Raw genomic sequence first — 26774 nt, 5'->3', positions numbered from 1 at the left:
AAAGGGTGAAGAACCATTTGTTGAACACGAGGTAGTAACTGAATTAGTGAAAGGTGAAGACCTAAGTGCAGAACATAAACCAACTACCGTGGTAGTGAAGGATGAAAGGCCATCCGTGGAACAAGAACAAGTAACTGAGGTGGTGAAGGGTGAAAAGCCATCTGTGGTACAAATGCCAGTCACTGAGGTAGCGAAAACTGATGAGCCATCTTTGGAACAAGAGTCAGTAACTGAGGTGGTGAAAGGTGCAGAGCCATCTGTGGAACAAGAACCAGTAACTGAGGTTGTGAAAGGTGGGGAGCCATCTGTGGAACAAGAATCAGTTACTGAGGTGGTGAAAGGTGCAGAGCCATCTGTGGAACAAGAACCAGTAACTGAGGTTGTGAAAGGTGGAAGGCCATCTGTGGAACAAGAACCGGTAACTGATGTGGTTACAGGTGGAGAGCCACCTGTGGAACAAGAACCAGTAACTGAAATAGTGAAGGCTGAAGGGTCATTTGTGGAGCAAGATGAGGTGGTGAAAGGTGGAGAGCCCTCTGTGGGACAAGAACCAGTAACTGAAGTGGTGACAGGTGGAGAGCCATCTGTGGAACAAGCACCGGTAACTGATGTGGTGAAAGGTGGAGAGCCACCTGTGGAACAAGCACCGGTAACTGATGTGGTGAAAGGTGGAGAGCCATCTGTGGAACAAGCACCGGTAACTGATGTGGTGACAGGTGGAGAGCCATCTGTGGAACAAGCACCGGTAACTGATGTGGTGAAAGGTGGAGAGCCACCTGTGGAACAAGCACCGGTAACTGATGTGGTGACAGGTGGAGAGCCATCTGTGGAACAAGCACCGGTAACTGATGTGGTGAAAGGTGGAGAGCCACCTGTGGAACAAGCACCGGTAACTGATGTGGTGACAGGTGGAGAGCCATCTGTGGAACAAGAATCGGTAACTGATGCGGTGAAAGGTGGAGAGCCCTCTGTGGGACAAGAACCGGTAACTGAAGTGGTGACAGGTGGAGAGCCATCTGTGGAGCAAAAACCAGTAACCGAAATAGTGAAGGCTGAAGGGTCATTTGTGGAGCAAGAACCAATAATAGAGGTTGTGAAAGGTGGAGAGCCATCTGTGGAACAAGCACCGGTAACTGATGTGGTGACAGGTGGAGAGTCATCTGTGGAACAAGAACCAGTAACTGAGTTGAAGGGCGAAGGATCATCTGTGGAGCAAAAACCAGTAACCGAAATAGTGAAGGTTGAAGGGTCATTTGTGGAGCAAGAACCAATAATAGAGGTTGTGAAAGGTGGAGAGCCCTCTGTGGAACAAAATCCAGTAACTGAGGTGGTGAAAGGTGGAGTGCCATCTGAGGAACAAGAACCGGTAACTGAGGCGGTGAAAGGTGGAGAGCCCTCTGTGGGACAAGAACCGGTAACTGAGTTGAAGGGTGAAGGACCATCTGTGGAGCAAGAACCAGTAACTGAAATAGTGAAGGGTGAAGGGTCATTTGTGGAGCAAGAACCAGTAACTGAAATAGTGAAGGGTGAGCAGCCATCTATGGTACAAATGCCAGTCACTGAGGCAGTGAAAACTGATGAGCCATCTTTGGAACAAGAGTCAGTAACTGATGTGTTGAAAGGCGGAGAGGCATATGTGGAACCGGAGTCTGTAACTGAGGTGGTGAAGGATGAAGAGCCATCTTTGGTACAAGAACCAGTAACTGAATTAATGAAGGGTGAGGAGCCATCTGTGGAACAAGAACCAGTAACTGAGGCGGTGAAAGATGGGGAGGCATCTTTGGTGCAAAAACCAGTAACTGAGGCAGTGAAGGATGGGGAGCCATCTTTGGTGCAAAAACCAGTAAGTGAGGTGGTGAAAGTTGGAGAGCCATCTTTGGAACAACAACCCGTAACTGAGGTGTTGAAAGGCGGAGAGCAATCTGTGGAACAACAACCAGTAACTGAGGTGTTGAAAGGTGGAGAGCAATCTGTGGAACAAGGACCAGTATTTGAGGTGGCGAAGGGAGAAACGTCACCTGTGGAACAGGAACCAGTAACCGAGGGTGGAAAGATAGAGCAGTCATCTCTAAATAGTGGCATTGAAAATGACTATGTAACTGAAGGTGATATTGGAGTTGAAGTTGTGACACACATTCCAGCAGCAAACACATCTCTTGTTATTACAAGTGAAGCTGGACTTAGTGCTGACAATGTTATCTCACATGCTCCTGGAGGAGCATCTGCCATAACTACCACAACTGCAACTGTTCCCTCACATGGAGTTGTTCCTGGTGAAGGTATGAATTTGTGAATAATTTGATTCATAGTATTTAGAGATGGAATTTTCCTCATATTTCAAGCAAGATGTAGGGCTTTGTTCTTCATTGCATATATTTAATATAGAATTGAACCATGGTTTGTGCCAGATATTCCTCACCTACAGAAAATGTTGACAATATTATATTTGTTGACTTTGTTAAAGTTGAAGGAAGGTGAACGTGTATAGAGATGTTCATCTTAAATTGACGAAACTTCACCATGAAATTTTCTGACATTACCTCTAGACAGTCAGGTCCTTCTCTAATCTTTAATGTCCGAAGTGCACCGATCGGTACAGTGATGAATATGGTTGAAGTGGCTGAAGTACACCAATTTGTGGAGTTGGGCATTTAAACGACTCTGTTGGAAGCGTGTGCACACACCGCTAGTAGAAGCATATATGCACAATCCTAAATATTTATTTTTAAATATAGTAAAATTCACTAGACATATTTTTTTTGTTGTTATCTGCTCAACGTATATACAGGCTTCAACCCCTGCGTCATGTAACTTAATCTCATCTTTGTGTAATACTTCTTGAAGCACCCGAGAAAGCACAGTCCAATGCCTCATATCTTGCATTTCAACTGCGTTTGAATTTCATAATCTTCCAGACATTTCATTACCATTGTATGATAAAGGAAACTATGTACATTATTCAAATTCTCTGTGAAGTCACAGAAAACTCTTTGACTCTGTATCTCAGCTGCAATGCAAGCATTTGTTTGCAAACATACAAAGGACAATATTCTCTTGCAGCTGCAATGGCAGGACTTGGCACTGAATTAGGAAACAACGAGTATTCCCTCTAACCTTTCTTGAAAGGACATGTTTTCACTTTTCTGTCTGTTAGTTAAAAGACTGGGTTATCTGAAGGGTGTAACAAAGAGATGAAACTTGCCAGCAGAGAACCAAATGACTTTATTGCTTTCAGATGTTTTATGGCACCAGAAAATATTTCAAGGGCTACAAGCAGGAGTGATTTTATAATGCAGAACTACAATGTGAAGAAGTGGGAAACTACTTCTACAGTACACATCAAAATTAGAAGAAAAAATTAAAAGTATTTTGTATCATGTTGTCTGCATATTTTCAAATCTTACGTTATAATATGCGACACTGTGTTGTTTGCAATTAAAAATGATGTTAATTCCATCCATTTATCATAAAAATTGTATTATAGACAGTGTCACGTAACTTCGAACAAGGCCCCACGTTCCTACTCAAATCCTGCGCATAGCTTGTGGTGGGAGGAGTTTCTTAACACTCGTTCTTCCACTGGCCGCCTGTCACTTCTCACACCCTCCACCACCTTGTCTGAAATTTTCTTCTGTGTATTCAAGGTTAATCTTGGCCTTGTAGTCTTCTTAAGTAAAACAAGATAAAATCATTTAAAATTTCTGTTGCATATTATTTCACCTCACCTGGGGTGTCGTCATTTTCGTAAATGTATCAAGGTGTTTTTCTTGGCAGCTTGCCCCTCACGTTCATGGTCTACTTTCAGTTTTTATCTGCCATATGCTCCTGGTTTGTGTGTGCTTCCTCCACAGCATGTGGGGTTCTCTTTACTAGTCTTTACTAGTCTAGTAAAGAGAACGAATGCGCAACGAATCCCCACAGCCGTTAATTTCGATTTTCTAGACCGGAGCCTCTATTTCCTTGAAATAGCTTCTCAATTATCATCACGAGGCTGAGTGGACCCCGTTCCAGACCCACTACTTCGCAGAAAAAATCTGGTAGCCCCGGGAATCGAGCCCGGACCTCTGGATCTGTAGCCAGGAACTCTGACCATTAGACCACAGAGGCCGTACCTTAATGGCATAATACCTAACAAATTAAGCACAGGGTCAACTTTACCTTACTTTTATGGCATTATAATGTACAAAAAGTTTGTTCTGTTAGTAATGCTCTAGGCATATATTCAGGAGGTGCTTTGTTTGAATTCAGTTTTGACATCAGCTATCCTGACTGACATTTTTCGCGATTTTCCCCAGTCCCACCACTAAAGGCTTTGATTGCTTCCTTACAAATACCTTTTAAATTCATCATTCACTAGTCACCCTACCATCTGATGCTATATAATCTGAGTTACTGACGCAACAATTTGGAAGACCAAGATGTAGGTGGGTGGATAATATTAAAGTGGGTCTTAGAGAGAGAGAATGGGGTGGTATGGACTGAGTTGATCTGGCTGAGGATAGGACAAGTGGAGGGCTCTTGTGAACAGAGTAATGAACTTTCAGGTTCCACAAATTATTGAAAAGGTCTTGAGTAGCTGCACAACTGGTGGCTTCTCAGGAAGGGCTCAGTTCCATGAAATAAGTTAGTTACTGACAGCCACATACACTAACCCACAAACGAAAAGAAAAGAATCTTAGTACTAAAGTGTAACAAATATAAAATATGAGAAGGTAAAATTTTTTGTGAAGAATTATCAAGAGTTTTTCAAGACATCATATTAGATACACTGTTATGTTTGCAGGTAACTGTCTCATTAATGGCCAGACCTATTTGAACAACTCTGCTATTCCACCAGCGTCCCACTGCCAGCTGAGCTGCCGCTGTGTCAGTAGCATTGTGCACTGCATTCTTGTGAAATGCACTCCACCCCCACTTCATCACAGTAATTGCATGCCTGTTCACCACAGCAGTGACTCATGTTGCCCAACATACACGTGTGGTAAGAATTGCAATATTGTTGGATTTGAGGCTGTCACAGTGATATCTGTGAAAAGTACTGTTATATTGGATGTAAGGCCATTCAATCCGGTTGAAATTCATCAGTGTTTCAGAAGAATATACTAACTCCACCATTAAGGTCGTAGATTGAGTGAAGCAAGTAACCAGCCAGCAAGCAAATCTGCTTACCACATGCTTCTTGTTTGTTATTTGATTGCTTTACTCTTGGATCCTATAGATGGAAGCAGTATGTTTCTGCAATAAATCAGTAGATTTACATCAAACTTGCCAGAAAATGGTGCTCTTCAATTACTTTATTGGTCACACAAGAGAAAGTTGATGCATTTAACTGAGAAATTGGATGTCCAGGTGGCTGTAATTGGAATTAAATCACCATTTTTTCAAGATCATCTTCATTCTATACAATTCTTACACATTAGCATTTAAATTTAAGTCATTAATCAATGTCCAGGAAAGTGCCTGATCATATAACATAAACACATTTTAATCTGAGTGTGATAGTTTATTTTTCAACAAGTAGGGGATTCTAAATCTCCTTTTTCTACAATGCTGCAGCCATATTTTAACTCAGGGTAATGGTATTGGAAAGAAATATAGTGCTTGGCTAGCTAGCTAGAATAATGTGACATGCAGCTGGTAAGTGTCATCACTCAGTGATTCTTATCATATTAGTAACAACTATCTGATTAGCTAGCTAATACTACATTTTATAATTTCTTGAGAAACGAAATCTCAAGGGTAACTTTTTACATTTTATGTACTATGTATGAAATTAATTCACTCCATCCCCCACAGAAATTAGACTTTAGTAGCCTGTGACATTTATTAGTTGCTGTTGTAGTAGAAAAACTGCAGGGTTTGATAGGGTTCAATATATATGGCCATATTATTAAAAATTTATATATTTATATAGATTGTGTTCTCTACACAACAGTATTTAATTATTCTCTTTATACTGTGCAGATTTAGTGAACTTATCATGAAAATATGTATGGAACCTCAAATTGCAACATTGGCAGCAAAACTTTCTCCTTTTAAGCTTCTTACAGTGTATATACTGCGTGTGTTCAAAGCATTGCTCAAGGACCACATCCATCGGTTAAGCCTGTGGGAACTCTGTTCATTAATCCTTTAGCTATCTTACCAGTTCTGACAGCTTAGTAAATATAGTCAGAGACTTCATGTAGTATGTGCTTTCCCTTTTTGTATGTTATTTGATGATGCTTTCTACAGCTGGATTGTATAACATTGAATGGATGGATGACAGATGAATGATAAATTAGAAAGGATTTACAAGGAAATTGTCATGACATAATCAAAATACTATCCTGGAATTTGCCTAGAAGGACTGAGTAAGACCAAAAATAATCTCGCTTGGGATAGCTGATGCCCCAACTGAGACTTGAATTGAGCATCTCCCAAACATGAATCTAGGGTGTTACTACTATGCTAAGCCATTATCTTCCATCTTCCATATATATGGACATATCCCAGTTCAAAGACAGAGATTAACCCCAGTGGGCCCAACAGTAGACGTTTCATGTATTGACAGAAGCAGAGACAATTTCTGAAGCATGCATTATGTCAAAAGACAAGAAGGTGGAAAATGTCCAACATAGGTGTCATTTTAACAACACCCCTTTGTCACAAATCTCTGGACTTATTTTAAGCAATAAGTTTTGTGTCATTTTATGTTAAGTCAGTCTTAATTTCTTACAGATGAAGATAAAAAGGAAACTCCTGAGTCCGACAGCCAGATGGCGGGAACACAACTTCCTAGTACAACACAATCAACAGAGGAAGAGAAAATTGAAAGCCTCAAAACAACTATTAGCGTAGAATCAGTATCAGAGGAGAAATTTCATCAAGTTACAGAATCATCAGCAGCTGAGATTCCTGGTGAATATCTACCAGAAAAGCCAGAAGCGGGATCAGGAAAAGCTCCTGATCAGAAACCATCAAGTTCTGCAGGATCTCATGAAGTGCCTGAACATAAACCAGAGATTATTCCTGTGGAACCTGATGATGAAAATATAATAGAATCTGATCAACAACAAGAAAATGTACCTATATTATCTGAGGTTGGCCAGACAGTATCACCAGTACAAAAGCCTGAACTTGTTCCTATTGACTCAGAGACAGACATAACTGTAGCACCTCAGCATGGAACTGGTGAGTCAGAGGAACTTGAACAAAAGCCGCAGTACATTCCTGGACATTTTGTGACAGAGCATACACAGCCAGAGCATATTCCTACAGACTCTGATATAGCTCAAACTGAAACACTTGTACACAAACCAGAACATATTCCAATAGAATCTGACCTTGGTCATACAGAAGCACCAATAAAAGCTGGAGAATTTGATCACACTGAAGGATTAGAAGAGAAACCAGTACATATTTCTACAGGATCTGAGACAGACCACACTGAAGTGCCAGAACATATTCCTCTTGATTCTGATACTGGCCATTCAGCAACACCTGTACACCTCCCTGATGATTTGGAAGTTCATTATTCAGTGGCACCAGAGCACGTTACCATTCTACCTGAAACTAGCCACACAGACAAACCAGAAAGGAAGCCAGAATCTGAGAAAGATTATTCTGAGTCACCTGTAGAGAAAGTAGAAGAAATTACCATTCAACCTGAGACGGATCAGACAGTAACACCAGAAGAAAAACCAGAATCTTTGTCCATAGATTCTGAAGCACATTATACTGAAGCACCTGAGCAAAAACCGGAATATTCTCCCACAGAACAGGCAGGAGGTACTAGTAACACAGAAACACCTCTACATGTCCCAGAATTTGTTCCTACAGAATCAGAGATAGGTCTCACACAACCTGAATCTGAGCAGAAGCCTGCAGATTCTCATGTTGACCAAACAAAAGATAATGAACAGAACCCTGAAGATATTCCTTCATATCACACACAAACACCTCTACTGAAGCCAGACTATGTTCTGACAGAATCAGAGGCACACCAGACTGAAGCACCTGGAGATCATCTTCCTAAAGTTACTGAGGCTGGTCACTCAGAAGTACCTGGACATATAACAGAACATGGTCCTACAGAATTAGAAGCTGATTATACATTTGCACCTGAACAGAACCAAGCTTATATCCCTTCACAGCATACAAACGAGACTGTGCTGAAACCACAACAAGTTCTTACAGAGTCAGAGCTACATCATGCAGAAACACCTGAGCATGTATCTACACATATCCCTACAGAATCTGTAACTGGACATACAAGGGTACCAGAACATGTTCCAGAGAAAGACAAATCTGAAGCACCTGAGCAAGAACCGGAACATATTCCTACAGAGTCAGTATTGGGACACACAGAGACATCTGTAAATATATCTGAGACTGGCTATTCTGAATCTCCTGAACACGAACTACAGCACATCCCTACAGAATCTGATTATGGCCATACAGAAGCACCAGTACATGCTCCAATAGAACCTGAAACCAGGCCTACAGAAGTGCCTGAACTTGTTCATGAGGAAGACCACACTGAGGTGCCTGAATACAAACCAGAACACATTCCTACAGAATCAGAAACTGGTCAGACAGCAGCACCTGAACATGTATCAGAACACCTTCCTACAGGCACAGCGGCTGGTCAGACAGAAATACCTGACCATGTACCAGAACACATTCCTGCAGAATCAGAGACTGGTCAGACAGCAGCACCTGAACATGTATCAGAACACCTTCCTACAGGCACAGCGGCTGGTCAGACAGAAATACCTGACCATGTACCAGAACACATTCCTGCAGAATCAGAGACTGGTCAGACAGCAGCACCTGAACATATACCAGAACTTATTCCTACAGAATCAGAATTGGGGCAGACAGCAGCACCTGAACATATACCAGAACACATTCCTACAGAAGTAGAGGCTGGTCAGACAGAAATACCGGATAATGTACCAGAACACATTCATACAGAATCAGAGGCTGGCCAGACAGCAGCACCTGTACATGTACCAGAACACATTCCTACAGAGTCAGAAACTGGTCAGACAGCAGCACCTGAACACATACCAGAACACATTCTTACAGAATTAGAGGCTGGTCAGACAGAAATACCAGATAATGTACCAGAGCAAATTCCTACAGATTCAGAGGCTGGCCAGACAGCAGCACCTGAACGTATACCAGAACGCACTCCTACAGAATCAGAGGCTGGTCAGACAGAAAATCCTGATCATGTACCAGAACCTATTCCTACAGAATCAGAAACTGACCAGACAGCAGCACCTGAACATGTACCAGAACACATTCTTACAGAATCAGAGGCTGGTCAGACAGAAATACTGGATAATGTACCAGAACACATTCCTACAGAATCAGAAACTGGTCAGACAGCAGCACCTGAACATGTACCAGAACACATTCCTACAGAATCAGAGGCTGGTCAGACAGAAAAACCTGATCATGTACCAGAACTTATTCCTACAGAATCGGAAACTGGCCAGACAGCAGCACCTGAACATGTACCAGAACACATTCCTACAGAATCAGCAGCACCTGAACATGTACCAGAACACATTCCTACAGAATCAGCAGCACCTGAACATGTACCAGAACACATTCCTACAGAATCAGAGGCTGGGCAGACAGAAATACCCGATCATGTACCAGAACACATTCCTACAGGATCAGAAATTGCTCCAACAGAAGCATCTGACCAGAAACAAGAGAATATTTCTTTACATTTTGACACTGATCAAACAAAAGATGAACAGAAGCCAGAACATATTCCTCCCTTGGAGTCTGGTACTGATCACACTGAATTACCTATCCAGAAACCTGAACAAGTACCTGAAGAACCCGAAAGTGATTTAACTTTAACACATACACATATTCCAGCTGTCATAGAACATGATATTATTCCAACAGTGAAACCCATACCTGGATTTGTAACATCTGAAGATCATGCAGGTTCTTCTATAGAGCATGGTAGTATTCCTGGCAAAGGAAATTACAGTGCTTCTGGAACCACAAAGTCACCATTGACAGTTTTTACTGATCACATAACCACAAATATAATTGGAGCATCTGTTACTACAGAAAGTTATCCACATGTTGGAACTGGAGGATTTCACTTTACAACAGCCCAGATAATTCCATCAGAAAAACCAACAACTGAAGAGCCATATGAACATATTCCTAGTGGAGAACCAAATATTCCTTCTTCAGGTGGTGCTTACCTCCCACCATCATCCGATGGTTTAGATGATGATGATGATGATGATGATGAGAATGATGAGCAAGCTGCTTTTGGACCTGGTACATGCCGCTATGGCGGAAAGGTTTATGTGTCTGCACAGCAGATTCCCAGAGATGACCCTTGTGATTTCTGCTTCTGTTTCCGTAGTGATATTATTTGTCTTCAGCAGAGTTGCCCACCACCTATTCCAGGATGTCATGAAGAACCAATTCAAGGATTCTGTTGCCCTCGTTACGAATGTCCAGTATCCATGGCAACCTCTGTGAATGTGACAACTACCACCACTACTACCACTACAACACTGCCTCCACATTTCTTTTCACATGCGTACAAAGGAGCCGCATCACGGAAAGGATGTCAGATACAAGGACAAGCATATAGAGTGGGTGAAATAGTTCGGTCGGCATCAGGACCATGTCTGAACTGCAGGTAAGTTAGAAATGCTACTTTATCTTGTAATATTTGCTAACATTTCTGTTATTAGGAATGGGAAACAAGGCATGTAATGATAACACTGACGTACATCATTGAGATATTTCAGGTTGTATAAGTATAGGCCTCTCTTTCATCTTAATTGTTGTTTTCTGGGTTATGATATTGCATAATCTTCTGGGTGATTTTGTTAAATTTTCAGGGTGTAGTATGTTCTTCAAAATTTTAACTATCCTCCTAAAACACTACATGTATTTTAATATTTATTTATTTATGATTTATCTAATAATGCCTTCAGTAACACACTATTTGAAAGAAAAGAGCTGAAACCTTTTTTAAGCTACTATCACAGTATTTGCCTTGTGGGACAGAAAAAAGCTACAAAAGATTTCATTCAGTATAGTTGGTGTCCCAGATGAGATTTGAAACAGACACAACTATGAAAACAAGTGAAGCATTATTCCTTGAGTCAGTTTGCTTGGTTACAAGATGTTACAAGGCAGAATCTGCACCACCATGAAGCACTGATAATTCTAATGCTAGAGGTGGTAAGAAATGTATTAGGTCATTGGTATGGTGGAGCCATCCCCTTTTGATGTGGGAATTTAAGCTATCAAACCTTATGTCTGTAAGTCCTAGCATCCCTCAGACCTTCCAGTGAATGTTTGGCTGATGCAAAAGAAATGACCCAATGTGCTGGACAAGTTTCATATCATTACCAAAACATTGTTTCTTCTAAAGATTGTGTCCAGTAAATTGTCTGTATTTTGACTACACCTAAAATTTTTAAATATTGTAGGATAATCTATATCATTTTTATTGCTACATGAATTGCACCCAGCTTAAAAATTTGAAATATTTATAATGTGAAGACTTGATAAACTAATATCTGAGTATACTTGTTCAGTTTTCATAATATCTTTAAAAGTAAAAAATAAAGGTATCTCTGTAACAGGCCGCGGATGCCCATAGGGTTATGAGATGTTGAGGTTCCCACATTTCCCAGACAATCGGCTCATAGATGGTGGCAAGGTTGTCACCCTTACGCTCCAGCCTCTCTTTACCCCCAAGAATATTTCAAGAATATTCCTGGTACTCATTGGCTGAGTCCACTCCAGAGATCAATTGAAAAAATCCAATGACCTCATCAGAACTTGAACCCACAACCTTCCAGCTTGTAGCATAGTGCCTCAACAAACTATGCTACCACGTGCCCTTTTGTAATATCTTAAGCAAATAAATATGCTAAATTTACACTAATGTCTTACCATGTTCTGAAAGGATTGATTTAACCACAAAACACAGTAAACCTGAGTTTAAATTCTAGTAATTCTTGAATGAGAAATCATGGGGGTGCTTTAATGTGTAATATTAAATTCATTTTAAAGGAATTACGATTTGTTAATAATTTCTTTGCTGTTACAGATGTGGAGGAGATGGTCAAATGAAATGTGATCCAAAAGTATGCAGTCCGGAACCTATGTTGAGGAAAATGATAATGGCAGCATCTGTAAGACGAAGATGAAGTTGATTTTTTGTGAACTAAACTCGTGTGCTCAATCCTCTCCCTGCGAGTAGGAGAGAACCTTTATGTCTGCAGCAACTACGAAGGTTGCATATCGCATGTGATGGTGAGAGTGATAACCCAACTCCAGCCTTACATGGCTTATTGCTAGCAGCATGTGGATAATTTGCAGAATGGCCACGCCGCATGCCAGTAGACATTATTTTCAAATAATTACAATGGGTGCCAAAATGACAGGACAAAAAGAGGAAGAGAGAATGTGCAAAGATTTTCACACTGACTGTGCCTTTTCTCGGATTCCTCAATCCTTCTGTCTTCCAGTCTATCATTTTGCAGATGTTAAGATAGTTTATGCATCAAATGCAAGAGGGTGACTGACTGATAACTTAATTTGGATTGATCTATGAATAATCAACTGCACAATATGAACCAAGCGTGCAATTGTAACAAAATGTGTGATCAATAGACTGACTTTCTACCCAATAAATTTAATATGTGTCAGGATTATATATGTCTGACATTTTGTTTTGCCTGGAATATTTTTTTCTATTAAGACAACATTGTAGATTGTTAACAGTCAAGTAACACATGATGTTGCATTGCACATCGCTAATTGTACACTGACTTTGGTCATGGGTTGAAGGAAGAATTATGTATCCCTTTGTCACGAATGCTGAATGAGATCACACATAATAGAAAATCAAGAAATTATGTATCTGTATATTTTCATGTTATGTGCTTCAGTCACATAAACTTTTTTATTTATATTCTAAATATGAAAAACATTGACCTGTAAGTCAGACAGTATGGTGTTCTTGTCTCAGTTTTGTGACCACTAATTCCTGAGTTGTTTGACAGGTAGAAATATGCAGGAATTGGTTCTGCTTTTTTATATATATATTTTTTGTAGTAAAGTAAGTTTCTGCCTCTTGAACATTTAGGATCAGAACATATGTACATTTTTGCATTATGTCCAAGTTCATCACGCTAAGTACTAGTAATTTTAGTATTTATATATAAATATACATACATATGTAATAATGTGACCCTTAGCCAATGATTTTGCACAAAATTGAATCATTACTATCTTCCTTACAGTTAATAAATTACCTTCAATTTTGTGTTTAAAATCATACATTCAGCTGCTGACTGTTGGCTTAGGAAGTTCACACAAAAGATAAACCCCTTTCCCCCTTTTTTACAAATAAAATTTTATACATTAAATCATTCTCTGTTATTTGTGTTTTATTCCTCCCATAGTGGAATTTGACTCTTTCAACGTGTAATACTATAACATGAAACTTTCATTTGATGTGCTTTGATTTAATGTGTTCCCTCGTTTAACATTCAGCTTCAATGGTCTTTCTATTAACTTCTTCCAAAACATTTTCCTCAGTTTAATGTTACTGTTCTGCAAAGAAACCTTAAATGGATTTTACAGTGTACACAGACAATCTCTGAGCCATATTCAGACTAGTTTTATTGTCCACTTTAAACACAATTCCATTAATCCATCGGCTTTAACAACACCACGTGCTGCAGCAATCTGAACTGTATAGGAAGCACTCACAGTCAGTTTTAGTAGATGGCTTGCTAGTATTTCTTTATAATGTAAAAAAGTAATAATGGATGTCATGAGGAGCTATTTTCCAGTAGAAGTAAGAAAGATGAAACTTTCTGCAAAGTACAGATCAATATGAACTAGTACACATATGTCCTTTGTACTGCTATGGAAGATGGACAAAACATACATTTTCACCCTTTCTAAGAATGAAGCCCTGTCTATGGATACCCCTGGATACGATTTGAGATAACTTATTCTTAACCATCTGGTAACAGAGAATGTGTAAATTAGCTTATTACTGTGACGAAAGACGTTTAAACACTTACATCACACTATTTCAAATATGACAATAAATCTTAAGAAGTCAAATACGTTTATGCTCAAAATTCAAATTGGTTTGTAATTATTGAGTCCTAAAGTGTGCTGACAGTGATGTATTGTATTAACCTGTAGAATGACAGCATTTCTGGACTTTGTCCATCATTTAGTCTTCTGAATGGAACAGACTATTTCAGAAACTGAGTCTGTCCCTATCCAAAGGTGAGAAGGCGAGGAGGATTGTTCTCAATTGAATCTATCAGAAAGGGCGTATCTCAGTCACTGTACCAGTTCACATAATGCATTAAGTAGCCTAATACATGATGAAGTTGACAGTGCCAACTTAATTTACAGAGTGTCTTTGAGGATGCTTATTATCATCGCCTTCACAGCATAAGTCAGTTTGTCTTCCCAGTTGAGGTTACGATATAACTTTTTTCATTTGTATGCTTTACATCTTGTTCTGTATGTCACTACTATGTAAATATGTCCATCAGTCACAACAGTTCTCAATAATACAATCAGATGCAACACCACATCAATAGAAGAAGCAAAAGAATTACATTTCAACAAAAAACTCCGATACCAGTAGCTTACTAATATAGAACAACAAATAAGTACATGACTATGGAGCCTGCAACAGAAAGTCAAGAAAGCACAAACCACCAAAACAAGAGGGTAGCAGTATCATTGCCAACAACATGTAAAAAAAGTAAAGCTATCCCTGTAACAGGCCGTGAAAGTGGCCTCCGTAGTCTAGAGGTAACGTTCCCCCCTCATGACTCGTAGTACGTGGGTTCAAAAACCCGGCGGAGGTGGTGGAATTTTTAAGGGCAGAAAAATTCAGGGAACAAGTCCTCCGGGAGGGACTTTAAGCCGTGGGTCCTGTGTCGTAGATTTACGGCACGTAAAAGAACCTCATGTCTCTAGGAGACCTCTGAGCAAAATTAGGCAACATTTTCCTGCCCAAGTAGTTTCCAATTCCTCCGGTAGATGGGGGAAGTATTAGGTACCACTGCCAGAGGAGGGGGGACCTCTCTGGCAGAAAGGGACTAACTATTAGATACCACTGCCAGAGGAGGTTGGAACCTTGCTGGGAGAAAGGGGCTGATAGTAAGCACCAGTACCGGTAGGGTATGGAGACAGTAGAAATTAAAGGGGGATGCACAATGGACCACTAACCGGTCTAAGTGCATGGGGAAACCCACCCCCTCAATACGGAATACGGAATACGGAACAGGCCGTGAAGGCCCAGAAGGTTATGAGACATTGAGGGTCCACATTATCTAGACAATTGGCTCAAAGATGGCAGTAAGATTGTACTCACATAATATCAAAATATACTCTTAAAGGATAAAAAATTCCCACTGCACCTAAAAAATTAATGTTCGACAGTTAGCACCAACAGTGTATGCTCATATAGTACCCACATCCATAAAAGACAGAAAGTTTGGAAATACTTTATACACGCCATTCACCCTACTTCATTCCAACTTAAAAACCCCTATACATAATATGATACTTTTTGGTAAAATAACAATTTTAATAAGCTCTACTAATGTGAGACAAATATTTCAATACATACATAATTCTATATAAACTCTTTTACATGACAAGACTATTAGCAATGGAGCCATTGCAAAGCAGAGCCTAATAATGAACGTGGGCACATTTTGTTGTTTATAAATCCTTGATAATGGCCGCAAATGACTGAAACATGTAGCAAAATAACATTAATAAACTTTTATCGATAATTTGAGTCTATCAGTTATATATTAAATGTACAAAATTGTTTTGATCGACAGACATGTACCTGATGTACAACTGTTGCCTACTTGCAAACCATTTACTTCATGTACTGACTTCAAATGCTGCTGAAGAGCAGACATGACAATTTCCTTTATTGTTCAAAAGTGGGTATCACATAAAGTTGTAGGTGGAAGTATCCAACATGACTAATATGAAGTTCTCTCAATAATTTTTTGTGAAGTGCACCACAATTAATTTTCAGGAGGATCTATGCATCGAAAGTTTACATGTTTAATATGCATAATCAGATGCTTAAAGAGGCATGTTTCTTCAGACATTAAAATTTTAAACTGATCCAGCTAACCAAAAGATATAGCGGTAAATTTATCCTTATAAAGCTATCCTTGTAGCAGTCCATGGAGGACCATAGATTGTGAGACATCAAGGTTCCCACACTTTCTAGACAATTGGATCACAGATGGTGGTGAGGTCAGCTTTATGTTTTGCCTACGCTTTACCCTCTGGAGGATTCCTGGTACTCATTTCTGTTAGTCTGAGTCGACCCCAGGGCTATAGTGCGGCTGAAAGGATTAGGTCGATTGAAAAGTCCAATGACCTCATCAGGGATTGAACCCCTGATCTCCCTGCTTGTAGCGTAGTGCCTCGACCAACTATGCTGCTGGGTGCCCTCTGAAATTCATATTCATTTGAAACCCTGTGCATCCCAATATATCTTGTGGGTAAGTTCATGATTTCAATAGCTTGATGACATATTATATTGCAGAACCTTGTTGCACAGACAAACTCCGTGGCCTGAGTCTGCGGGTGGACTATTAGCGACCGCCACTTGTTGGCAAATTTAGTGCCAACTTCTCCTGTTGCACATCATTTACTATTTAACAGATGTCACTGATTCACCGTCTTATGTGCAATGCCCCCCTCTAAATATTTCTTATATCACAAAATGCGACTTTTTATACCATATTTAGAAGTTTCTGTACATTGCACTACATGTTTTGACTGACAGTGATCATCATCAGGTGTTTAAAATTGTTGGTGGAAACTACTATGCTTCCGTTTTTTGATTCTAATATTCAATACATAGTCCCATCTATATACTCATGTACCTGTAACATGTATTAATGTCTTATGTTGGTACTTTTTTATATAATGTGTAACTGTTCTGGATGATTACTTGTTTGCGTACTTCATGGCGCAGGGTGGCTCTTCCTGTTGCATTGTGTGTCTAGACTACAAGTGTTTGCTAAGCTGGATTGAGTCATGACTATATAGTGTCAGATTCTAGGATGATAGATGAATGATAAAAGATTTAGAAGGATATGGTCATGGCCTAATCATGATTACTCTTCCAGCATTTGCCTAGAAGGACTGGGGAAAGTCATGAAGGTCTTGCTTGTGTCCCAGCCAATATCTGAACAAAATGTCTTCAGCATACACTTCAAGAGCATTACTGCTATGCCAGCCTACTTGATCCCAAGATCTTTTAAAAAAAGTAAATTGATAATAATGCATTAAAATGTGCTCTATTAACATGTACTGGCTTTGATTTACACTTTTATAACAGTGTATGTGTGCGGTCCAGCCAAGTGAGTGTTGATTTTTTTTAGTGCGAATACAGTTACACTAAGTTAAAATACAGCTTCCAACTTTGTAGTTCCATGGTATTTAGAATTGCCCACTGCTGGATAATAAATATTATTATAATTCCAGGTCTGATTTTTGTAGCATTACAAAACCAATTTTTTACACTTATAAATGAAAAATAATCGAATGCAAATACAGTAACTTTGCTTGTGGTATTAGAAAGTTTGCCTGTCTTCAGTCAGTGAGCAGTTCAACCATGCATGCACAGATATCTTGTTTCTCACAAACAATTTGTCATTCATTTTTCCGTGTGAAGGGAACCTGGATTTTTTTTCTTCTTCCATGGTGAAATTACTACAATTCTTGTGATGTCTTTGAAGACGGATATGCATCACAGTCTCTTTGTGTCCAAGTTCAGTATTGATGCAGGTGCTGAATTCTTAATGCCATGTGGTGAGCAAAAATAAAGATGATGAGGCATAACATTTTTAACAGCATTTTTTTCAGCTTCTAATACTGCATTCTAACTTTTCTCCTTACAACATTTCAGGGAATATTGAGTGTCATATTGTCATGTGTGTGAATGACTATAGATGGGGTTCTGGATAATAGGATTTATTGACCACTCTCGAGACGTAACTACAAATAACTACAACACTATAATATGTATCCACACTTTACAAATCACTACAGCATATGCTAAGTCTTTTCCAGCCTGTAGTATCTTCATTAGACATTTCCTGGTAAGGGCTTCTGACAATGGCTATTCCTCTGCTTCCATGCTCAAGTCCTCTCTGAACGGCAGTTCCTTCACAGCCTCCTATGCAGAACTTACTCGGTTGTCCCAGCTGTCTTCCTTATAACCCTTTGCACTGACCAAGTTTAAAACACTGTTTGCAGCAGTACTTCTGTTGTTGCATGTGTATCCATCGCTGTTGGAATGTGTTTACTGGGCCATTACCTAGAAATGACTGTTGTTTCAGAGCCATTTGCTAGCAATGCCTGTTTCTCTGGCTCCACAGTTCTTGCTGAGAGCAAATATGCCACAGTATATTAGAAATTAAGTAACTAAACGAAGCACAGTCTTTCTTGAGAAGATAATAGTTACTCAGCTAGTCAAGATGTTCCCATTATTTAATGGAACTGGAATGTTTGTTATTGTGCTCATTAGTGCCTACCACTAGTCCCTAACCTGGGCCAGATGAATCCAGTCCAAACACTCCTACATTATTCTTTTTTTATATTTGTTTTAATGAAGTGAGATTTAAGGTCCTGACTGCAATGACTGTAAAGAGTACTATCACCTGACATGTGACGCCACATAGTCTTAAAAGTTTACCAGCGTTTAATATTAAGACACAGCTTTCTGTCTGCTTAGGTTACTTTTTGACCTTGAAGTTGAATGTACATTCCTCTCAAACATCAATAAGCTTCTATTGGACTGCATAGCATCACATTCCAGAAGATAGTACTCTTCAGTTTAATATTTTCCTTCCATCTATTTGTAGGCTTCAGAGTGGTCTCTTTCCTTCAGGTTTTCCTACCAAAACTTTGTGCAGTCTCTCTCCTACCCATGTCACATGACCTGCCTATCTCATTAGAACGCATTTAATGAAGGTTTGTTCTAAATATTTACTATAGGATAGCGTCTTTGCTGCAAGAATATGAATACTGGAAGATTTTAACCTTACTAAGAGGGAGTTGCTATAGATACAGATACCTCCATTGAGCTGGTGTAGAAAATTTTATAGGTTTTGAGGTATGCTAAGAGTGATGATAAAGTAAAATAATCCATTGTATCTTAATGGTAAGCAGCTGTCCTGCTGGAGATGACTTGCAATTTATAATTCATTATTTCTTTTTAGATTGGTATGATCTTCATTTAATTTCTTCCTTTATAATTCTTATTTTTTCTTAAACCTATTTCTGATCATGGTGGTAATAAACCAGTTGAAAGATTCTGACAATTCAGGATGGAAAGGGTCCAAAATTCCACCAGGCAAGAATCATTTTATTTATAACTAGCTGTACCCGGCCACGCGTTGCTGTGGCAGATCGAGTGAATTCAAAAGTTCTGTTGGATAAGTAACCGCTTCATCTGCTTCCACAACAGTGTCGACGGACTTGTATGTGACTGCCTCGCAGTGAATGTTAGACCGAATGATATTGTTAAGTTCGTAGGCGTCTTTGTTCTTGGCCGCAAGAATAGCTCGTTCACTCAGCCAATCGTGATTCTTATAATTGGTGTGAATATTGGGAAATACCTTTTCAACCAATTCTTTTGACGTCACTAAATTGCAGAAGTTATGCGGCAACGAAATTCGTCCTGAGGTCAGATCAACTGGCACCTTTCCGTTCCCAATTTCCAGCAATTGATGTGAGAATATCTCAGCTGATCGATCGTTTTGTAGCTGGACACGCATAAGTGTAGTTAATTTTAACGTCTTTACCTGTCACCACAAAGTAGAGTACTTCAGGCCAGCATTTATTTCGTCCTCTGGTGTCGATCGAGGAATTACAGGTAATGTTTGCCTGAAATCTCCTGCAAGCAATACTAATGCGTTCCCAAATGGTCTGATGTTTCCACGCAAATCTTGCAATAATCGATGGAGAGTCTCGGGCGATTTTTTTTTGTGCGCCATTGTGCATTCATCCCAAACAATAAGTTTGCATTTCTGCAATACCCTTCCCATGCCTGATCCTTTGGAAACGTTGCATGTGGGAGTTTCAGTGAATTGCATGTTCACTGGCAATTTCAAAGCGGAATGAGCAGTTCTTCCACCTGGTAGCAATGTCGCAGCTATTCCGGACGACGCAAGAGCTAAGGCTATGTCACTTTTGGGATCGAATTGCTGCCAGACTCAATCTAATTAGGAACGTTTTACCAGTTCTTCCTGGCGCATCCAAGAAGAAGAATTCTGCAACCCCGTTATTGACAGTTTTCATTATTTGATCGTAAATGCCTTTTTGCTCAAGCGCTAGCTTAGGAATATTTGATTGCACATACGACAAAAGATCACCCGTGTTGTAATTTTGTTCACGACGCAATTCTACATTGAACGAAGCAGCAGCAGATCGATTCGGTGATGGCATTCCCAATTGATTGAGAACTTTGTTCGCGATTTCTAAGCACAAATCTTCAATCATTATCAACGCTTCGTTGCAGATTTCTGCTGTGAAATCCATGTTCATATTGGAATTTTCCTTGCGTATTCGACGGAAAATATCTTCAGCCATGTGCGATTTATATTTCTCCCATAACTCTGTTGGAGATGAAGGAGGGCAGGCGGTCAATATGATTGCAAACAATGCACGAATTTGATGTGGATGTGACGTGTTGCACGCGTCAGTAATGCATGTAGCGTGTTTGGGTATGTCACGCTACAAATAACTGTACGCCGTATTAATTATAGCGAATCTTTATTGTAATTCACTTGAACTTTACAATTATCGCCACTTGCAGCATTAGAGTTACTGGTTACACAATCCTTCGGCCAATACTTCTGTATCTCTTGGTGGCTAGGTTCCAAACTTCTTCAGCGGCAGCTATTCCAAGACTGAATGAATTCAACCCCCCTTTATAACCTCGGCCGCTGCTATGCAAATGAGCCTTTGTCATAACCGCGGAAACGCTGCTTTGTTCATTCCGCGATTCCTACGCAACGACCCATTGTTATTGCGTTGTCTCTGTGGGAACGCTCCGTGTATTCGTCGTAACCGTGGAGATTCGATACAGTATCGCTATTGTTACTTCCTATGCAACGGTCTGTTCTAGCGTTTCCATAGGGGTGACTCTTCTGAATTCCAAATTCCAATTCTGTTTTTCAAAAGACGCATGTTTTTACCTGTCACAGGTGTGACAGGTATATAATTGGTATATAAAAACACGCGCGCATTCGAATGCAAAGTTGTGTCAAAATTTCAAAGCAGTCGGTGAAGAACTTTCGGAGATTTTCGAGGGGTAACAAACGAACATTTACATTTTTATTTATATAGAAGATTGCATATGGGAGGAAAGGTGAAAGGAGAAATAGTATATTAAACTAAATATTGTATTAGACCTTTTCCCAATACTAGGAAGTCATACCGTGTGCATCTTACAGTTTGCTATCATTAAAACTGAAATGCCTGAATTATCGCTAATGACGTATAATCAATTGCAATCCATTAATATGTTGTACCAATATCTAAAAATGTAAAACTATTTACAAATGATAATTACTCATTTAAATGATTCCATGGCAAAGGGACATGGTACAGCCACAATCCTACCAGAGAATCATGGACTCTCGTAGTAATCGCTTCGAATATCCACTATATCACCTGATACCACGTTCATAAAAGAACTGGTTCAGATTATCCACCAACTAATATAACAATTTTCGTATGCCTAAAAATCAAAATCAACAAAAACAGGCAGTTCTGGGAAAAACTAATTGCCTGTTCTCCTTTCTCTGCAATTTTAGTATCTGATACAACAAGCAGAAAAAACTTCATTAAGTGTACACAATGAAGTCAATAAAACAATACAATTTGGGGGCTTCAATGTTGGTATTATTGATGGGAGTGATTTATAAAGCACACCGTTTGAGATAGACTCAGATGGCATGGTATACATACCAAGTTTCATGAAAATTGGTTTGGGAATTCAGGTATTATTGAGGTCATTATCTTGGCAATCTGATAAATTTTAGTGTTGGTATTACTGATAAGGATTTATGATATATGCCACTGAGATGACCTCAGGTGGCATAATATATACATACCAATTTTAATGAGGATTGGTGCAGGCGTTCAAGCAAAATTAAGGTTATGCCTCAGAAATTTGAGAGGCTGTAATGCTGGTATTACTGATGGCAGGATTTTACAAAATTTACCGTTGAATAGGGATGTGGTGGCATGATTTACTTACCAAGTCCCATGATGATCGGTTCAGACATCCAAGTAACATTACGGCTATTACCTCAACAATTTTAGAGGCTGTAAAGTTGGTATTATTGATCGAAGGGACTTATGAAGTAAGCCGATGAGATGGCTTCATATGGTACGATATAGCTACAAAGTTTCATGAAGATTGCTACAGGCGTTCAAACAATGTTAAAGTTTTGCCTCAGAAATTTGAGAGGCTACTATTTTTTAAAAATGAGGAAAGTAGGTTAAAAATTGTTGCAAACTGGAATGAATAGAATTTTAAGGAACTGAATGAGTTACAATGCTGTTCACAATTCATGACATATAAAAGATTTGAAACAACAGCAACGACAACAGCAGCAGCAGCAACAACAACAACAACAACAACAACAATAATTATTTCTCTCCCAAAGGGCTCACAGAAATTATTCATACAAAATTAACTCAGTTTAAGAAACTGGAATGTTTAATTGGTAAAATAAATCATCGCCATTTTCAAGCAAAATTATAAGCTATGTTGCAGTCGTTGCTATTTCTCCATAAAGAAATGAATACTGGCAGCCTTAGTGCCCCAGTGCTTTGAAAAATGTTGATTCCCTAAAAACTGAATTGCGAACAACCATGTCACATAAAGACATCTCAGATATGGAGAAAGAAGCAATGAGGAGAGAACTGGCAGATACTATGCAAAATGTCGAGGCCCTAAAAAGTGAAATGCAAACAGCTATATCAGCAAAAAGGACATCGGATTTTGAGAAAGCAAAGATTGATGGAAGACTGGCAAATGCTATGAAAGAGTTGGCCACAAAAAATAGGACAAGAATTAATACGGAAACACAGACCACAAGAGATATGCTGGATCTTAGTAACTTGATAACACAAATAAACGAACTGACAGCTGGAGTTGGGCAGTTGTATGACATCGTGCAGGAACAATAAAATATAAAAATGACCTGAAGAGACAAGAAGAAGAAGAAGAAGCAAAGAGTGATATCTCCCCCCAAAAATGAATGGGTTAGAAATGAAGCTGGATGCCCAGAACTGCACAGAGGACGCGAGACTCGAAGATGCCGCAGTCATACAAGCGGCCAAGGGTGAGAGGTGTCATCCATAGCGCAACGCGTCACACTGCTCCTTCCTTAAGGCTGTTCGTCCCGAATAGCCTAACGGTGCACTCCCGTTCCTTTTCTTCAAAGGATGGCTTTCTGCGCCTCCTGTTATTTCGGCTACTCCTTGCAGCGACTATTCTCCTTCCGTTACAACCGCTCCCCTCTTAAGACCAGCTCGTCTCGAGCGGTTTCCTGCTAAGTTGCCAGAAGATCCAGTTGTGTCACATTCATTCTTCACTTTCATTCTTGCTAAGGAGGCCGGTGTTTCTATTACCGGTTCCTCCTATACGGGCCTTCTTTTCCTCTTTGGAGGCGGTCGACACCTCCACAGTGTCCAGATTTTACTTCTCTGCAATGGTACAGATGTGAAAATTCGCTTTGCGATTTCCAATCCCTTTGTCCTCTTGAGGGTCTTGTTAAATTCCCACTTGCTTCCAAGCCGTAGCTGGTCCTCGAAGTCTCGATTCTTGGTTTCCTTGGTGCCTTCCTGGCGCACCAGTTGTTTCCATCTGGGAGTCCATCCTTTCTGGGTTCCTCTTGTACAATGGTTTCTGGTCCAATTCTTCTGCCGCCCCTATTCGGTTGGCGGTCCTTCTTGACTGCATTGAAACCTGCGTCTCTTGCGCTGTGCCACTTTCGCACAGCGGGTTATTTCCTTGTCGGCAGNATTTTACTTCTCTGCAATGGTACAGATGTGAAAATTCGCTTTGCGATTTCCAATCCCTTTGTCCTCTTGAGGGTCTTGTTAAATTCCCACTTGCTTCCAAGCCGTAGCTGGTCCTCGAAGTCTCGATTCTTGGTTTCCTTGGTGCCTTCCTGGCGCACCAGTTGTTTCCATCTGGGAGTCCATCCTTTCTGGATTCCTCTTGTACAATGGTTTCTGGTCAAATTCTTCTGCCCTCTTCTTCTTGTGCCGCCGCAGGTTTCGTGTCCACTGGGGCCGGCACTTTTTCTTCATTCGCTCTTGTTTTTGCTTGGATGGTTTGTATTCCTGCGGCCATTTCTTCTCGCCAGGCCTTTCTATCGGCGTCTATTATCGCCACTAGGCGTTCAAAAAAAATTCACATCTCCATCGTGCGGTAGTATAATTCGTTGAGGCGTGTTCAAGTTCGATTCCACTTCTGAAACACTAGTTGTCACGAATTCGGTGTATATAACGTGACAAATAACTTAACACCGTATTGGGTATAGCGAATTTTATGTCACACTCGCTAATACAATCACACAATTCACAGATTCACAATTACTGCTATCTTCAGTATTACAATTACTACACTGCAAATGCTAGACTACCTGGCTGACTCTTAACTCGTAGCTCGAGAACTTCAATACTGGAACTAACTCGTGAATTCGTAACTCGAGAACTAACTGTGAATAATCTTCGCTGCTCCTTATTTAGCCTCGTTCCGGACAGCACAGAAAACAGCCACGTAATCGGCACCACTGTTGTCTGCCGCCGTGGTAGCCGATAGCCTAGCAACACTGTTGGGAGTTGTTTACCGCTACTTAGCAACTGCGGCGTCCCGTGTTACGTCACCGATGTTGACTCGCGTTGCATAGCGACCAGTATGCTGGGACTTGGCTAACTTCGGCTCCGCTCGGCGCGTCACGGCTGGGGGGGGGGGAGGCGTCATCCATAGCGCAACGCGTCACACTCTATTGGAATATATTGCTGGCGCCTTCATCATTTGGTTGTGATTCATGTTGTATTTGGTCGGGGAATTTGTTCGTTGGTCACTCTTCTTGTGCTTTGTGTGTGTTGGTGTGAACGATGGTCATTCAGACCAAAAATTGTTGATAATAGTCTTTTTTTATGGAAGTACATTGGTTAATAAAATTGTGCACAGAAATAATTCTTTACTTTTCACTTTTTGTTTTATGGATGCTGCCAAACTTGCGGAAAGGTCATTTCTGCAGTTTAATTGCAAAACCTATTTTATAGTAATCACAACAGAGAGCCAATTATTTTGTTTACTGTGTATTTATTAGTTGTTACCTGGTAACGAATCTTAACAATGAAAGTTCATCGGCTTCTGCGTTCACGCCATTACTGTTTGAACTCCAGATGACGGCTATCCTCTAAAACATATGTTTGTTTTTATACTTGATGCAGATAATAATCGTTAAATATTAAAGACAGTTTCAAACTGACATTCATATTGCCGCCATACGCACTCCAGGCAAACGTGATCGAACTTACGGGAATAACTGCAAGAAGCGTTGCCATAAATTTGCTTGTGCGGGCCAGTGGTGAATATTGACTTCGTGCTCCACACATCTGATCGCAGGCAACGTAATTGGTTGGTTATCGTTTGTTGCAATGGGGAATGCAGACACGAAATTAAATTTCAGGAAAGCAGTTGTTCAGCTTACATCTAAGACACACGTAAGTAACAGACATTACTTGTATTTGTGTCATAAACAAGGCTATTTTCATGGCAGTTGATGACAATTATGCTATCATTTTTGTAAGTTTCGTACCATGGTTACAGTTTGTGGTGGTGACGTTTGCAGTGAAGCCATGTACTGTTTATGTCACATTTAAAGCACTGAACAAAGTTAATGCGGAACATATGTTTCCGTCGAATATACATTTCAAGAACGACGTATTTGAATACCATGTCGTTAAATGATAACGTTTACATTTCGGAAATCCAAATCGGATTTACAGGTGGGTGTATGTAGACCAACGTTTTATCCAAGCGTATAGAAACTGACTTCTTTCTCGAGATTAAATCATGATAGTAAATAAAGTCATGCCGTTTAAAGATTTCAGATAAGTTGCCCAATATAGTTTGTTCGCAGAATATTTTGTTATAGCGCCTCCAGGACTTTTTCCGGGAAGGGGGTAGGAGCAGAATGTGCTTACAAACCTACGTTAAAGCAGTTTGCATTTTTCACCTTCAATATATAGGGCAGAATATATCTTTATCGGCGTTTTAAATTTTTGGTTTAAATATTTGGCATATTTCCTTTTTTCATTTTTTTTAATCTGAGGGGGAAGATGCCTGGCCTGCCCGCAATACCCTCTGCAGAACCTTAGTTATAAAACGTAAATGGAAGAGGCTGTTTGTCGATTAACAACGCACATCTCTGTTATTAGTATGTTGAAAAAAGTAACCAAGGGCCCCAACAATTTAGGATTCTTTATTTGATACTGTCACCTGTTTCTGAATTGTGTTCTTAGTACTGAGAGCATGTAGTATCAGATGATAAGGGTGAATAATGAATGTGGATCAGTTGGAATAAGAACTAATAAGGGAAACCAAAGTGCTTGGGGAAAACCTGCCCCAGCGCCACATAGTCTGTCACTAGTCC

At 39.9% G+C, this 26774-nt stretch overlaps 2 protein-coding genes across 15 annotated transcripts in view; both read left to right on the top strand.

Moving 5' to 3' along the window:
* Positions 1 to 13427, top strand: part of LOC111871432 (titin) — a 175861-nt gene extending 162434 nt beyond the window's left edge. For 5 of the 12 annotated variants that reach the window (XM_023864536.2, XM_033754251.1, XM_033754246.1 and 2 more), the window contains 4 exons: positions 230 to 2279; positions 4784 to 4981; positions 6721 to 10672; positions 12101 to 13427. In XM_023864536.2, the coding sequence (XP_023720304.1) occupies positions 230 to 2279; positions 4784 to 4981; positions 6721 to 10672; positions 12101 to 12200 (6300 nt within the window). In that variant the 3' untranslated portion in view covers positions 12201 to 13427. Of the gene's footprint in view, positions 1 to 5; positions 2280 to 4783; positions 4982 to 6720; positions 10673 to 12100 lie in introns of all 12 variants that reach the window. The other 7 variants (XM_033754248.1, XM_033754250.1, XM_033754254.1 and 4 more) reach the window with 7 other exon arrangements.
* A 12265-nt stretch (positions 13428 to 25692) lies between these two features.
* LOC111871446 (protein HID1) overlaps positions 25693 to 26774 on the top strand; it is a 29473-nt gene continuing 28391 nt past the window's right edge. For 2 of the 3 annotated variants that reach the window (XM_023864572.2, XM_023864570.2), the window contains exon 1: positions 25693 to 25842. In XM_023864572.2, coding sequence (XP_023720340.1) covers positions 25777 to 25842 — 66 coding nt within the window. In that variant the 5' untranslated portion in view covers positions 25693 to 25776. Of the gene's footprint in view, positions 25843 to 26000; positions 26128 to 26774 lie in introns of those variants that run through there. The other variant, XM_023864571.2, reaches the window with a different exon arrangement.

The sequence above is a fragment of the Cryptotermes secundus genome, unplaced genomic scaffold (genome assembly GCF_002891405.2).
Source record: "Cryptotermes secundus unplaced genomic scaffold, Csec_1.0 scaffold323, whole genome shotgun sequence".
NCBI classification, from domain to species: Eukaryota; Metazoa; Arthropoda; class Insecta; order Blattodea; family Kalotermitidae; genus Cryptotermes; species Cryptotermes secundus.
Note: the sequence above shows the minus strand (reverse complement) of the source record. Positions and strands in the feature narration are given on the sequence as shown.